Here is a 16,699-nt window from a genome sequence, read left to right as displayed (position 1 = left end):
TTAAATAATGAAAAGAGCTGTTGCTTTAAGGTTCAAGGAGGTTTCAATTATCCGTCACTCTTCGTCTTCTCTGGAGCCGAAAACAACGTCTACAATTTCGCCATAAAGTTCTCTTCGTATATTCATTTTATGTCTAAAAAGAAGTATGATATAATGTTTTCTTTCGCATTGAACACTGTTCATTCCTTTAACAAGATATTCTCCTCTCCGTAACACATTGGGCCGTGATGACCGAGTGTAATTATATAAGATGTCCCGACATATTACCACAAATCCTCTATCTCTTGGTTGAGAATTGGGATCACTCACATGAGAGGCAGTAGCTAGGTCGGTGGTTTTCTCCTGATACTCAGACTTTCCCCACTTACAAAACAAGGCACATTCTTAAATGATCATGGCTGTTTATAGGACTTAAACATATTTTAGCTGTATCAAATATAGAGTACGATGGCTTATGTAATTCCGTGGGCTTTTCATGATGAAGTTTGGCACCATATATCAATGTTCAGTAGGCCACCCTCTTTCAAAAAAAAGAAAATGATGTCATTTTTTGACCAGGTGGACGGTTGAAGGTCAAGGGTCAAAGGTCAAGTGGTTTATTAGCTGAAAAACGCCAAAAAAAAAGCCCTGGCGGGAGTGAGATTATATTTTGACTTTTAGAACACCTAACTTGACTTTTTTCTAAAGATGTCATATACCTAATTTATATACAAAAGACCTGTTTGTTGGTTCACAATTGGAAATTTTTGGAAAAGGTTAGATGGAGTGAAGGTCAAAGGTCATACGTTGCTAGTTTCTTTCATACCCCGATGAAATTGACAAATAGTGACATCAATACTTAAATATTATTACGTCAAAATATTGAAAATTAGGTGTCAAATGTACAAAACTATATTACATCTGGATGATAGTCCCATTACAACCGATTTCTTTAAAAAATTATCAAAATGAAACCCCATAGCAAGTTAGCAACTGATTTTATACCCTAGCAACCGAAAATAAAACTTTATTCCGACCACAGAAAACTGATTTTTTCAACAACAACAAAAATCTTATCAAGGTATTCGCTATACATTCTGAACATACTGAACAAGGTATCTTCTCAGTCGTAGTTCAGATATATTGACTTATCAAAATTGATTTCTTGTCTGAAACGCAATCAAACTCGGATATGTTATGACACATATCTGTGCTAAAACTCATAAATAAAAATCTCACTATTTTTTAAAAAGGATCTCCGCAAGTTTTTTCCTATATTTCATATATGTTACGCCAAAATATTGAAATTTAGGTGCCAAATTCACAAAAATATATTACATGTGGACGATAGCCCCATTCCATGCAATTCACACAGAAAATTATCAAAATAAAACTCCCCTAATGACTGATTTTATACCCTAGCAACCTAACTCCAACTTTCATTTCAACAACAAAAAATAGTCTTTTTCCAAAGTAAATTTATAAGAAACGCAACCATAGTTTGTTTTGAACATCATATCAATGTTATGACATATATCTCTGCAAAAAATAAAATCATTTAATAAAATCGGTAGTCAGGCATTCATTTTTTCAAATTATAAATCGAAATATGTTGTTTTTCATAACTTTTTAAAAAGAATTTTAGTATGTTTTTTTCCTATTTTCATATCATATTACGCCAAAATATTGAAAATTAGGTTCCAAATTTACAAAAATATACTACATATGGATGAAAGCCCCATTACAGGCGATTTATTTAGAATATTTTTTAAAAACCAAACCCCCTAGCAACTGATTTTATACCTTAGCAACCGAAAACCAACCTTCAGTACGACCACAGATAACAGACTTTTTTCAAAAGTAAATTTCTTCGAAATTGCAACCATACTTTATATTGAATATCATATCAATGTTATGACATATATCTGTGCTAAAAAAAAACTCATAAAATAAAAATAGGTAGTCATATAAAAACTCCATTTTTTTTTTTAATTCGTCAATATATACATTGTGTTTTTCCTAATTTTTTTAAAAGGACTTTAGTTTTTCCCTGTATTTCTTATGTATTAAGCCAAAATATTAAAAATTAGGTGTCAAATTTACAAAAAATATATACATATGGATGATATCCCCATTACAAGCGATTTATGAAGAAAACTATTAAATATATAATGGGATCTGGCACGAGTTGACCAACTTATTTTAAGCACTCTACAAATACAATTTAATAAATATAATAGCATACACAGACACGATAACATAAGAGGTTAAACCAATCGTCTCAAACCGTAATATCTTCTTCAAACTTTCGTTCGTAACCAATTCATACAGCAATTTCCATAGTAAAGCCCGAATCTGACTGTAATCTACTCAATCCTGGTTGGTCCATTTACTCAATCTTGATGTTTTCATAGAAAATAACGTCTGGTTTCCAAGCCATTCTTGGAGTTTTCTTCAAATAGATATGAAGAAAAAGCATTTGATGACAATCCAATTGAATAGTTTTCCTATGTTAGTTTTGTAATTATCTGTATAATTGTTTCAATCAAAAGCAGGATTGAGATCAAATGAATGACGCCTTATATTTTGTTGCACCTTTATTAAGGCGAAATTGCCGAGAAACGTTTTAATATTATCAAACTAAATTCCTAAAATATATTAACTTAATGGAAGCTTAGAATATCGCAATAAGATTTTTGGTATATCGATGTAAAAACCTTCAAAATGTTTTGAATGAGCATTTAGATAATAAAGACAGAAACTTCTGTCTGAATTTCCTTCCAACTAAGACGTAAATGATAAAATTTATGCTAGAGTTCAGCATATAAAAACAATAAATTATAAGTGAAAACTGAATTCCAAACACGTCTTCAAAAATATAGTATTGGGGTTGGTTTATAAATCCAAGAGTTTGTACGAATGTAGACACACCAACTATTAGAACCACAGTTTTGGTGATATCTATTTTTTCTCTCATTTCTGTAACTAAGTGTTCACGACGTTTATTCATCCGTTTGATCTCTTTTACAATCAAGATGTTCAAGCTCAACAACACAGTTAACGGAATGACATAATATAGAATACAGTACATCAACACAGAATGTATTGTTTGCTAAAAATAACTTCTTCCAAATTCCGTTCTCTGTACGAAATTGTAACCATTATAATATCCATGTCCAAAAAATCGGGGAAGATTTTATAATGCTGAAAACACGCAGATACTGTAAATACAATAAATAGAAGCCATTATCTTCCGTCTGCTGTGAAGGTTCGCATATTTTAAAGCATGTTATAGCTCCGTGTGGCAATACCGTCACGGATATGATGACGTAGACATTGATCAGTTGTGACGTCAGCATATAGAAATTAGCAATTGTAGATCCTTGTGGCAATTGGATTTGATAGTTCAGTATTGAATACCAGACCATGGAATATGAAAAAAAACCGCCAATGATAAGAACCATATCCGACACGACCAAAGCATGAAGAAGTAAGTTTGCTGGTGATGCCATTTCTTTACTCCAAAGAACAATGGCGGTCAAAACGTTGCATAGATACCCGATTACTACAATGATCGGGATGATTACTCCGTACACTAGTCTGTAATTTGAGAAACAAATTGTCAGCGGTAACATAGGTAGCTGTGCATCGCGGAAACTTTGGTTTTGTTCGTCAATTAGCGAGGAAATATTCCAGTTTTCTGATGTATTATCAATGGACTGCATGGTAAACCAATTGGTATCACAGCTGAAGATCAGAATTCGTTCAGAAAATCCGATTCGATGATTAATCCGTTATCTACAGTGATTAGCTGTTCTGTAAATAAACTTCAAAACATGAATTCAGCTGTATGCTTGTTGTAGCCTTTAGTTTATGCATCCATAATCGTCATTCATTATTAACACTTATATTTAGATAGGTTTAACACATCTATTAAACAGAACAATGTGCTCAATATATGCTTGAAAAGTGTCCAATTCTTTGATCGAGAAGATGAAGGTTTCTGTATGTTTCTGTTTTAGTCCATCACCGTGCCGACAGTTGATGCGAATACATCTCGATTGGCCCCATGTATTAAAGGCCCATTACCTTTCCGGAGCAAAATATAAAGGTTTCCTAAAAAACAACATTAACATCAGAAAATGCATACCGATGATCTAAAATGAGGTTACGACACCAAACATATGCAAGATTTCCTGCGTAATATATGAAAACAGTGGAGAGTCAATTAGCTGTTTTGCCGTCTGGGGCAGTGATAGTCAACTACCGCGCGGTATTTAGGACGACGGCGGGAAACATAAGACGACCCGCGTTATGAAAATTAACATTTTATTTATTTTAATCAAATTGTTGAGAATGTGATGACACGTGTAGTATTAACGGTAAGTTAATGACTTTAGCGACTATATAAAAATATCGATCTCGTTTTGCTTTCCCATTTTAAAAATTAAAAGCCGTTTCGGAAAGGTATTGGGCCTTTAACTGGTCTCAAAAGCAATTCCAGTTGCCATTTATCAGATGTGTATGGAATTTGTAATGGGATAACACCAAAATTGTTATTTAGTACATACAATTTATGAGTTATTAGTCACTTTAATATTTAGATTGTTACACGACGTATGTGAGTCATTGTTGCTTTAACAACTGCTGGTACAGGATTTAAAAAAAATATTAAAAAGTCAATGTAACGAAAGCCGATTGGGCTCATTTTTGTAGAAGGAAAACATAAATTTCGCGTAATTACGCGAAACGTTCACGTTATTAAGCAATTAATAATTTGTTTTATGATGTTATACCACTGCGATTTTCATAGTCGGAGGTCTCTATTTTGTATTTCATAAAATTTTTCTGAAAAATGTCAACAGGATTATTTGAGGTGTTTGTAAGTAAGAAAAAGGATAGCAATAAGACACTACCCTGACGAACTCAATGTTTTGGATAGTGGAATTTAAAAGTCCAATATCGATATGATTATGACTTCACAACACTAATATTAAACTGATGTTTCTAAAAATGACCCGAGTCCCTATGCTATACTTTGTTTGTTTGTTTGTTTGTTTGATTAATTTACGTCCCATTAACAGATATGGTCATGTAAGGTCGACGGCCTCCCATGTATGCGGTGTGCTGCATGTATGTTGTGCGAGGTGCGTGTTTTGGGAGACTGCGGTATATTAATGTTGTGTCTTCTTGTATAGTGGAACTGTTGCCCTTTTTATAGTGCTATATCACTGAAGCATGCCGCCGAAGACACCAAGCAACACACCCCACCCGGTCACATTATACTGACAACGGGCGAACCAGTCGTCATACTCCCTGTATGCTGAGCGCTAAGCAGGAGCAGAAACCTATGCTATACATCGACCTCCGCGTGACCATCGGATTAGAGAAAAAATTCTTCTTATACATTTAGATTTCCAACAATAAAATGTCATAAGCAGTTACGCGATCGTTCAAATAAAATTCATTGTACATCAAAGGATTAGCCAGGAAGTATAGATACTCATGGGAGTTATTTTAGCAACAGTATAGATAGAGCCAAAAGAAAATTTGCTTCTTATAAATTGTGTGTAAAATAGTAATCAGAACCTATTCTAAAATGAACATGAAGATTATGTGGATGCACGTGAGTACAGGAGTATATGGTACCTTAGCGCCTGAAAATTATTAAAAGCAAATCAACGGTAAAGCCGTATCTAAATCAACTGGAATATAACAAGATGGAAACAGTTTTCAGATTTAAACGATGTTTTAACATTTATTTTGAGTGAAGTTCAGCATTCTGGACAACTTCATGTGTATAGATGACAAAGTTCTTGCTTTTCCATATTAAAGGAAATCAAATTGTGGCTTCTGAGAGCTCAAACAATGTAGGTATATACAGAATTTTTCGCGTAATAACGCCAAATTTTCGCATAATAGTTCCAAAGTTTCGCGTAATAACGTGATAGATTTTTTTTTCTACCAAAATGAGCCCAATCGGCTTTCGTACAATTAAAAGTACAAAAGCCATTTAATCTATTTTTAAGATAAATGGGTGATCGGATGGTGTAGTGGTTAAGCCGCTCGCCTTTCAGCAGCTAGCTGGCCGGGGTTCGATCCCCAGCACGGACGTGAAAAGGTCAGGGGTTACCTGCCCGATCACGTGGGTTTTCTCCCGGCACTCTGGTTTCCTCCCACACTAAGACCCCTCGCGCCCTTACACCGAGGTCATCGAGAGTGATTTACATAAGTTGTATAACTTGTTTCTCAATCGATGTAAAAATAAATATTTAATCCATTTTAAAAATATTTACTTAAATGTCTGAATGCGGGATGAGGAGCACTTATCATTTTATCCTATTTCCAATTTGTTGACATGCGATGACGGCCGCGAACTCAACAAAAATTAAATTAATGAACGAAATCAGTAGGTTTTGATTGGTTTAACTTGTTATTAACAGCCAGGATCGTTTAAGGAATCTGTTCTGGTGAAAAGTCAAATTTTCTAACGACTAACTTTTTTTCTAATAATAGATTTCTTGAAATAGAGTTCATACCAAAGTTGAAAACGTGACACCACCAACATGGTTGTGTGCTTGATTTTGAGCTATTATGAATTAAAAATACCTTCCTATTGGACACAAATGTTAATTTTACCGAAATTTCACTATTTATTTTAGCATACACATGACAATTAAAGCAATATTTTGCAAATCAGTTGTCTGATAAGTATGAATATTTGCAAAATTGACAAAGCTAATGTTTCCTTCAAGAAAATTTTAATTGCTTAGAATAGCTGTATATATTACCCCCTTTCCCCTAGATTTAGAAGATGAAAATAACTCATTTTAACAATTTACAACAGATTCAACACTTCACAGAAAAAGTTCTGAACTTTTTCTAAAATTTTGCAGCTCAAAGGAAAACAAGTTGCTGTTTCTAAAACCATCATAACAATAGGGGGCCATTTAGTTGAAGTTTTCGTCCCAATGCACATTTGTTATTTTTCGGCATTTCTTGCTTAAAATTCAAATTACTTCACCAAAATATAAAAAATAAAACCTAATAAGTTATGACTCCACACCTTAATGCTTAAATTGTATTCGAGTGAATCTTAAAAAGATTACAGCAAAAATTAACTTGATATAGCTACAAATGTTGTCGTACAGGCGACTTTAGTACAAATATTGAAGTAAAAAACGGTGAAATTTTTACTTCTCCACAAAGTTTAAAAAAATGCACTTTTACAAAACAGCCGTCAAATCGGTCATTTTTTAAAATTTGTGTATAAAATTTTTTTCAAACAATAGATACATAATTTAGACCCATTTTCTTTATGGCAACTTGTTACAAATAGATACAATAATTTCTTGAAAATCATAAAACCTCTTTGATTAATGTTAAAACAAGACTTCAAAGAGACTGAACCCTCACCAGAGCAGATCCTTAAGGACATGCTTGGTTGAGGTGATGAAGGAAAGCCATAGAAGAAAAAAAAACATTTTCGTTCACAATCTATATGTGCAATAACTGAGCAAGCATTTTGTTATTATGTTATTTTTTACCAGTTATCCATTGAAAACCATCAGGTTTGATGAAATAAGCTGTGAGAATCATTCAAAGGTACAGACAAACATGTACGATGTCTTATAAACATCAGTTAAACTACAGAATCCATGCACTGTTCTTGTTTCTTTACCTTATGCATGTTTAGAAAACGACATACCGACAGAAATCACTTTAGAATTACTTAAGGATTAACCTCTTACTTTGCTTAGTTTATGAGATTATGAACCCAATGGAGCACGAGGTAAATTGCGTAAACGCGAAGCTTTTACGTACAAATTACCGACTGCTCCATTGGGTTCATTCTTTCATAAACTAAGCAAAGTAAGGGGTTGATCCTTATATTTAAAATATTTTCTTTAAACCATAAAATCAACGAAAACTTCAGATACAATCATTAACCTGCGTTATTCGCCTTCAAAATTATACTGCTGTCATGTTGATCCATGCAAATCAGCCATTCAAAAAAGCGCGCCATTGACAGCTTAATCCTGCCCTTTTTTCCATGACGTCACAAAAAATATTTATCATAATTCAGTTATTTTATTCATGTCAAATAGCAATAATTCATAAAAAAATGTGTTTTATTGTATGTCTCCGATTGCCTCGTACATGTGTTATTTATAAAGATTGGTACGTGATTTTGATGAATGTCAAAGGAACTCCGACAAAGTTTACAGGTATTCATACGCACCGAATCGGGTCACGTTCTGCACAAAAGTCATTGGAAAATAAACAGATTTCACCCAACATGGTTTATGGTGGGACAGACCTGTTTATTTCCCAATGACTTTAGTGCAGAACGTCACCCGATTCGGTGCGTATGAATACCTGTAAACTTTGTCGGACTTCCTTTGACGTTCCTCAAAATCACGTGTCAATGTTTAAGGATTAACGTGTTAGTTTGCTTAGTTTATGAGATGATAAAATTAATCCAATGGAGCACGAGGTAAATTACGTAAACGCGAAATATTTACGTACAATTTACCGACTGCTCCATTGGGTTTATCATCTCATAAACTAAGCAAACGAAAACGCCACATACAATCATTTACCTGTATTATTTAGAAATAACACATTACGAGACATTGGGATACCTACAATAAAACATGTTTATTTTTTATTGTGTTATTGATATTTGACATGAATAAAATAACTTTAATGTTTGAACTATTTTTGTGACCTCATGGGAAAAGGGCGGAATAAGCTGTCAGTCAAAGGCGCGCTTTTTTGAATGGCTGTTGTGCATGGATAAACATGACGGCAGTATAATTTTGACGGCGAATAACACACGGCAAATGACTGATCTGACGTTTTGGTTGAATGTATTGCTTATAGAAAATATTGTAAATATATAGATTAACCTCTTACTTTGCTTAGTTTATGAGATGATAAATTAAATGGAACAGTCGGTAAATTGTACGTAAATATTTCACGAATACGCAATTTACCTCGTGCTATGGAATTTTAAATGATGTCCCGAAATATTACCATATGCCTTCAACCTCTGGAATGCGAGCTCGGATCCGATTTGGGATAGTGTCAGGTACTGACCGCTAGTAGATGGTTTTTCCCAGGGTACTCCGGTTTTTCTCAATAAACATACATGGCACGTTAATAAATGACACTGGTGCTTAATAGGTTTTGATAAGTTTAACGTCATATTCACTGTCATGGTCATTTAAGACCTTGCCCTATTAATATGGTAAAGGAAAGTTGGTGTACCTAGAGAAAACCCATTGACCAGGGGCCACTACCTGACAACTGTCTCAAAAGTGTTTCGATATGCGACCCATAGGTGGAGGGCTCGTGGTGATATGTCGGGACAACTTAATCATTCGGCCACTGCGATCCAGATTCGATATACAAGTACATTTACAACCTGGTGTTTTATATAAAGGAAACATACCTGTTTATCTAGGTATATTCTTGAAGCGACCATTCATACAAACAAAACGGGATTGTCAAAATATCATAATAGCAAGACATCATTAGTAAGTAAAATGAAAATGACGTGGTATATTGAAGAACAAAATTGACAGACAGCAGGATCACTTTTATTTATTGTTAAAAAACCAAAGTAACACATTTATAAAAGTTGAAAATAAAGTAAACATGGAATTTTCCGAGCAGAAAAATAGCGTACGTAAGCATTTAAAAAAATAATACCATACTATTTATTATGGTCAAACAACATGCGGTCTATTTTTGTATCCAGAGTCTCAATTATATGGATAGTTCATTAAGACTATCTGGTATATACATACATATCTATTTATGTAGACTGATTCTAAAGCCAGAACAATTCAAGAAATTATCTTCACAAGAATTGTACAACGAGGGAGTAACTTGTTGGGGTTATTTGCAAGCAATTCTGAGCAATGACTGATGAAAGCACAATATGTTATTGATAGATAATGTTAGTAGGGCTATACAATCCTAATGGATGTGCTTTGATGATAGACAACCGCAAATGATAGAAATATGCTTTCTTTTCTTAATTATGAATCGAATCTGTTTGAATTTGTTTGGTATTTAACTTAAAATGACAAATAGACGTCAAATAATAAAATTGACAAAATATGTCATACATCAAAATAACACAAATGACAATTTATGTCAGACATAAAATGATATAAATGACTAACTTTGTCAGACGTAAAATAATAAGAATGAAAAAAAAATGTCAGACATCAAAATAACACAAATGACAATTTTGTCAGACATAAAATGATATAAATGACTAACTTTGTCAGACGTAAAATAATAAAAAAAAAAAAAAAAAAAAAAAAAAAATGTCAGCACAAAATCATAAAAATGACAAAATGCAGATATAAAATAATGAAAAATGACAAAATATGTCAGACATCAAAATATACAAATAACTATCTAAATAGAATAAAAAAATACAAAATATGTCAGACATCAAAATATACAAATGAAAAACTATCTCAGACATAGAATAATAAAAAAAATTACAAAATATGTCAGACATCAAAATCAAAAAAATGACAACTATGTCAGACATAAATAATAAAAATTGACAAAATATGTCAGACATCAAACATAAATACACATATCTCAGACATAGAATAATAAAATGACAAAATTGTCAGACATCAAATCAATAAAAATAACAAACTATGTTAGATCTAAAATCCTAAAAATTATTAACAATTGAAATCATGCCAGGTGTAAAAATTATACCGCTAACAAATGCATCAAACTAAAATAATAACAAAATAAGCAGACAAAATTTTCATATTCAAAGATTGTACACGTGATGGGCGATAAAAAAATGTCATGATTAAAAATTGTACACCGCCGAAACATATAATATTTTGGAAATGTACAGCTTACGAAACACTGTCGTCTTAAAGTCATACCACTGACGGAACATTGTCGGACTTTAAAAAAATGTAAAGCTAAGGATGCATTATTAGACTTAGAAATTGTACAATTAAAAAGCTTTATCATGCTCTAAAGATATAAAAAAATGTAACTGACGAAACATTCAGGTGTTTAACAAAATGGCAACTGAAGAAACATGTAAGCAGTGATACACATTACAAACTATATGTTGCCTGAAGAAACTCACAATAAACTGAAAAGTGAAATATCAAACGTACGGTGGCGTATTACTACCATTTCGTATTGTCGCCTTGTCGTTCTATTGTCTCTTCGTCATGCAACATGACAAGACGACAACACGACAGTACGAAATGGTCGTGATCAGCAATCGCACAAATAATGTCTTAGGCTCCTTAGAAAGCATAATATAAACTTTTTATATAAATTTTTGGTTAGCTATTTTATAAACAAAACAGGAACGAGGAGTAAATGAAAGCAATTCCTCATATCAAAGATTACATAGAAATGTGTATTAAATAAAAATGTTAACACTTTCACTTTAATTAAAAGGCAATTATCATAATTATAATGAAATCGCTTTAAAAAAAATAGGGAAATTTGTCAATATATGGATACTGGGTTAGTATAATAGACTCCACAGAAAGCAAAACTCAACATATCGCACCACAAAGTATTGTGTAATTATTTAACAAACTAGGCACATGGAGGAAATGAAAACAATCAGGCATGCCAAAGATTATATAAAATTAATCGAAATTTAGAAAATCCTGGGTGAAAACAAAGTTCCATGTTAAACGGAGATTCTTATAATTACAGTATAATATACTCCTATCTATATTTGTAGTTATTAGTTACAAACAAAGCCAGAGTACTCGGTGTACAAATAACAGACCTAAATGTTTATTATTCTGTTCAGCATATAGTTTACATACGATATACGGCGCATAATATCAACTCAAGAGCTATCAAAAGTTTGCAGATTCCAAATTTCTCATTGTTCTTCTTCTTTCACATGTCTTAAACATTTAAATTGTCTTTCTTTTGCTTTGAAACATCAATGATCAGATCGTGTCCTAAAATGGAAATATCCTCAACCTCGCGGACACGAGACTTCCAATTTTCTATTGTTTCTTCTGTTGTAGGCGACACAGGTCTATCACTATGGGACGCCGATAAAAGAATTTCTCCTTTTCGCCCTGTTTCTAAAAGCGGTTTATTTTCAACTTCTCGCATTTCTAAATTTGTCCCTATGGTCGTCTTACTAGTTTGCTTACTTTCAGACATACCCTCTATGTCATCAAACGGCCATGTCTGAACATAACGCTCAATAACATTTCCGAAGCATCCTTGAAAATGTAAGTTACTGGTGTCAACGGTGGGATCCGCCGCTCTCTTGAACAGAACGTTTCGGAACACCCACGGTAAGAATCCACCTGCTAGGGCAGCCAGAGTCTGGTTACTGCTGTTGACATCATACATGTCACCGAAAGTGATCACCACCAGCAGAACGAAGAGCAAGAAGCCAATGATCACAAGATAACCGGATATCGCTCCACACAGATTGTTCAGCAACGGACCGGGGCTTCCACAACATGGCATCTTTGAGGTGTCGAAGAAAAACCTCTCCGTGATATATGGTGTGTCTCTTTTGTCAAGAAACAAAACAAGTCGTTTTATCTTCCATCTAAGAACATTTTCCTTCACGACAATTACTGGCCGATTGATTGACGCCAACTCAGAATCAGACATAGGTATCGAAACCGAACCTGGCGCCACGGGTGTTTCTGATTTTAACTGGAATGCTGTGTTCGCTTGTAAGTCCTCTGACAGCCATGATACTTGTTTAACTTGGTCGTCAGCTTTAGCCATAACAGTAGAGATGATAGTTTTGTTAAATACTAAATACTTTCCGGACACGCTGCCAAAACAGTCTTTTCCGTAGAGGAAGAGCATAAAGACAAGAGACACATACTGCATTGTGTGGGCAGAGTTCAAGATAATACCAATGACTGTATAGACGGCAACCTCAACGAAGAAGGTGATACATTCTGTTATAAGAAATATGGTCGAGTACATGGTGATTAGACAGACTAAAAGGATGGTGATTTGGGCGCTGCGCCTGCTCAGGGTTTGATTTCCAGGAATCTCAAAAGTTTCTTTAGATATCAGAAAGTCAATCTCAAAAAACTCTGTGAAACGCTTGACAAATGCAGATGGCGTTTTATCACTTCCAGATTTCTTTGACGGAAGAAAGTTGATGAAAACGTAGATGAGACATCTGACAGTTAGGTTGATTGTAGGGAAGAGGGACACAAGCAGGATAAAGAGTACTAATGGTAAAATTAATATCCAATAGATTGGAGCCAGTATCAAAGCCAGAATTCCACATTTTTCGCAGGGTTTCAACAGCACCATAGTGCCCCAGCCTATAACTCTCTTTGGCGAACGATCGCGCATATCTCTGAAGCATTTCTTCAAAACGAACACAAAATTATCAGTCACTGTTTTCTGCAGAAGACCGATCAGAAGTATATCAACGAATATAAGTGCGTAGCAAACAATAAATACTACGTGGAGGGGGTTTAACATCAGGGTGAAACTACCTCGGAATCCTAATGAGAGACCGCGGCTGATTGCAGCCTTCTGGTACAGTAGATGGTTTTTCTTTTCAAACAGCATATAAACGACAACTCTTAAGATCCAAGGGCAGATAATCATTATCAATATGACCACGTCCATACACTTTTGAAGACATTTGTACCAAGTGAAATTCCACCTTTGATTAACAACGTGGCCGAATATCCTGCTCCTGCAGCACTTTGTCAGTGATGTTCGCTTGCTAATTTTACACCGTAGGATAGTGTTATAAAGGGTTTTGGCTATTCCTACGGGGACATAGTTCTCAGAAATAAGTCGACCGCGCGAGACAAGAAAATGCATGGTCCTGATCGGTAATTCATATGTCTTATCTTCCGTAAGATTGTCAACAAGTTCTCTGAGATTTGGCGATTCCTTTAGCGCTGATCTGTGAATAATATTTGACAGATCAGTCGACAGGTCGGGTTTGGGTGGATGTCGCGTCTTCATAATCCGTAATTTTAACTCAGTGGCAAGTTTATGTTCATAAGCAACATACCCTCGTGAAGCTCGGTAGAGATGCGACGGGATCACCAGAGGCAAATACATGATGACAAAGAAGTTTAACAGAACCACACATGTTAGGAGAACAGTTACCCAGAAATCTCGTGTCATCTCGGAACACAAGACGTCTCCTTTCTCGTCCTTATGGCAGCACACGTAATAAACTCTAGCACCGCTTGGCGTGCCACGGAGTCGTCTATTGCACAGCTCCTCTTCAGCTGTCCATGAGGATTCCGCGCTGCGATTCAGCTGGAAATCACTGAACACAAATGCCTCAGCCAGTGTCGAGAGCATCATTTGATTGGCAATACATCCAGGGGTTGACTCCACGACTTCGACTTTTAGGTTTGAAACGCCATATGTTAGCGTTGTGAGAGACAGTACCTCGAATTCCTCTCTTAGCCACAACATACCACGTCCCTTTTTGCTTCGGATACGCATCCATGTGAATGGATCAAATATGTCGCCGTCACTTAACTTCCATACTGTTCGGTTTGGCGTGATCAGGTGTATTGCAATCATATTTGTGCCTTGATCCAGAATCAAACGCAGGTCTTTTTGAATGTCGGGATCCTTGGCAATTAGTGTACACTCAGTCGGTGAATTAGTTGTTGAACTGCCAGTCACCAAATTCTGTCCAACACATATGACGATGAAAACATAGTACAAATTAACTAATAACATGTTGATTTTTGACTGCAGAACTGCAATCCCAACAGTTGTTAATTAATCTCCTTAATTTTAAATCGTCTTATGGAGCTTTCTCCGTTATATATCGACACACTTTAAGTACCCTGGCGATATGGCAGAGTTTTAAACACGCCGGTGTGTTAAATTCAATAGTGTATAGTGTTCAAACAATTACTGGTCTCTTTACATTGAACGATTGCAACGAAGCGCTGGGTGTTTTATTTTTAAATACTGCATACTAGTTCTTTCTTCAATGCCACGTAACGGTAGCATATGTTGTAGAAAATTTAACTCTGTATAGTCAGCGACTGTTTTTTTACACAATAACAAAATGCACACATCATTGTGTCTCCCGGATATAAAAAGAAGCATGGGATTTTTAAAAAAAAACACCAAATGCAATCTTTTAAGTTTTATCTCATTTGTTAGGAATACAAAACATCCCTTGAACACTAATTTGTCCTTTTGTGTTGCATATATTTATTCATATATTGTGAGATGTTCATTCGATTCCGCACATTCTAAATATATTGTAAACGTGAAATATTAGGAATAATTTTGATGAATTTTGCTAAGCTGACAGTATAACCTGTCCACATACATGTTTACATGTGTTTAGGGATTGTCTCAGTAAACATCTACAAGAGGGGCAGCAAACGGGTCTCTTTATAATGCAGGGCTTGATTGGCAGCGTCTGCGACCTTGCTCTTTAATAAGACACCAATGTGTGTGCATGGTATAATCGGTTATCTGTATATCTTAAAATTATAACGTAAAGAACTTAACAGCTTTATAGCATTTCGTTTGAATTTAATCGTCGTTATACAAATTGCTTAAGTAATCTTGGTTTTCTAATATGCATTTAGCAATATGGGTGTCGTCTGCAAAAATGCTTATTTCAACCTCACTCTTATATAAAATGGGCAAAAAAATAAGGAAAATTTAAATTACGAAATTCGCGTTAAGCTAATAAAGCTGGGTACCTTTGAATAGAAAAGAAGTCCTTGAAACATAATGAGTCGTATTGTAGTTTTGAACAAACAAAAGGGGTGCCGAGTTGTTCAAGCGCATTGACCTATCAAACAGCTGGTGTCATGTCTCCATATATTTACCCGTCCTGTATTATTAAGACTTCGTCTATATCAAGTCTCAAACTGAAGATTTTAAAGTTGAATCTTAGTGAAAGGCGAATATTTGTGAAATGATAACTTTCTGATTATAAAATATCTGAATGGATAAACTAACATTATATGCGTACCTTAATTGTTACGTCTTAAACGTGCAAGGCATGAGCAGACGACATAGATTTTAGCAGATTAAACATTTTTAAATAGTCTTCATTGTCATGAGATTGTGGCTATTTTTATTACGCAATGAATACATTATGTATCTCGAGTTGCACTTAGTTAAAATCATTTGATTTCCAGACGATTTTCGACGGAGTGAACAAAATTGCCTGAACTGTTTAGCAGATCATGGCTGTTTTGTACAATACGAGGGTTTCGAGATCCGATAACGACGCGAGTAAAGTACAATTTAGCAATGAACATATTAGAATGTTCGTGATCACAAGAAAACGTCACCACAATGTAGGCAAGTGTTTGGTTTGATTTTCATCTCTTCATCGTAAATCAATCACAAGTCTAAAATTTTAAGTGGTATCTGTGCGATTCATCAGTATCGAGTCCTTTGATATTTTTATGCTTTTGTTTAACTTCTTCAGAATCCCCAGCCCAAAGTGGAAGCCTCATTAGGAATTATATATTGAGGGGTTCAGTAAACTTTTAACACATGCATAAGGCTGGAATCACAATATCATTGGGAAATACTAGTACAATGTCAATTCAGAATATATCAGAAACGCCATTGCGATAATTCATAAGCCATGGATTTGACCAATTCGATCCTAATTTGAATGACCGATAGGCAACGAAGAACGCTCGCTCTTCCGAACATTCTATTCAAATCT

The 16,699-nt window shown here is 34.7% G+C and overlaps 1 protein-coding gene across 1 annotated transcript; it reads right to left on the bottom strand.

Annotated features, from left to right (window-relative positions):
* Positions 1-10,694: 10,694 nt before the first annotated feature.
* LOC138321773 (uncharacterized) lies at positions 10,695-15,038 on the bottom strand. Its single transcript, XM_069265720.1, has one exon. It carries the CDS (start codon positions 14,722-14,724, stop codon positions 11,917-11,919), a length of 2,808 nt encoding a protein of 935 aa, XP_069121821.1. The 5' UTR covers positions 14,725-15,038; the 3' UTR covers positions 10,695-11,916.
* Between the last annotated feature and the right edge of the window lie 1,661 nt (positions 15,039-16,699).

This window comes from Argopecten irradians, chromosome 4 (genome assembly GCF_041381155.1).
Source record: "Argopecten irradians isolate NY chromosome 4, Ai_NY, whole genome shotgun sequence".
Taxonomy (NCBI): Eukaryota; Metazoa; Mollusca; class Bivalvia; order Pectinida; family Pectinidae; genus Argopecten; species Argopecten irradians.
The sequence above is the reverse complement of the archived record's forward strand: the minus strand, read 5'-3'. Positions and strand labels throughout refer to the sequence as shown.

Bases quoted from the DNA above. Each gene is read 5' to 3' on its own strand.
- LOC138321773 (XM_069265720.1), bottom strand. From the start codon at position 14,724: ATGTTATTAGTTAATTTGTACTATGTTTTCATCGTCATATGTGTTGGA.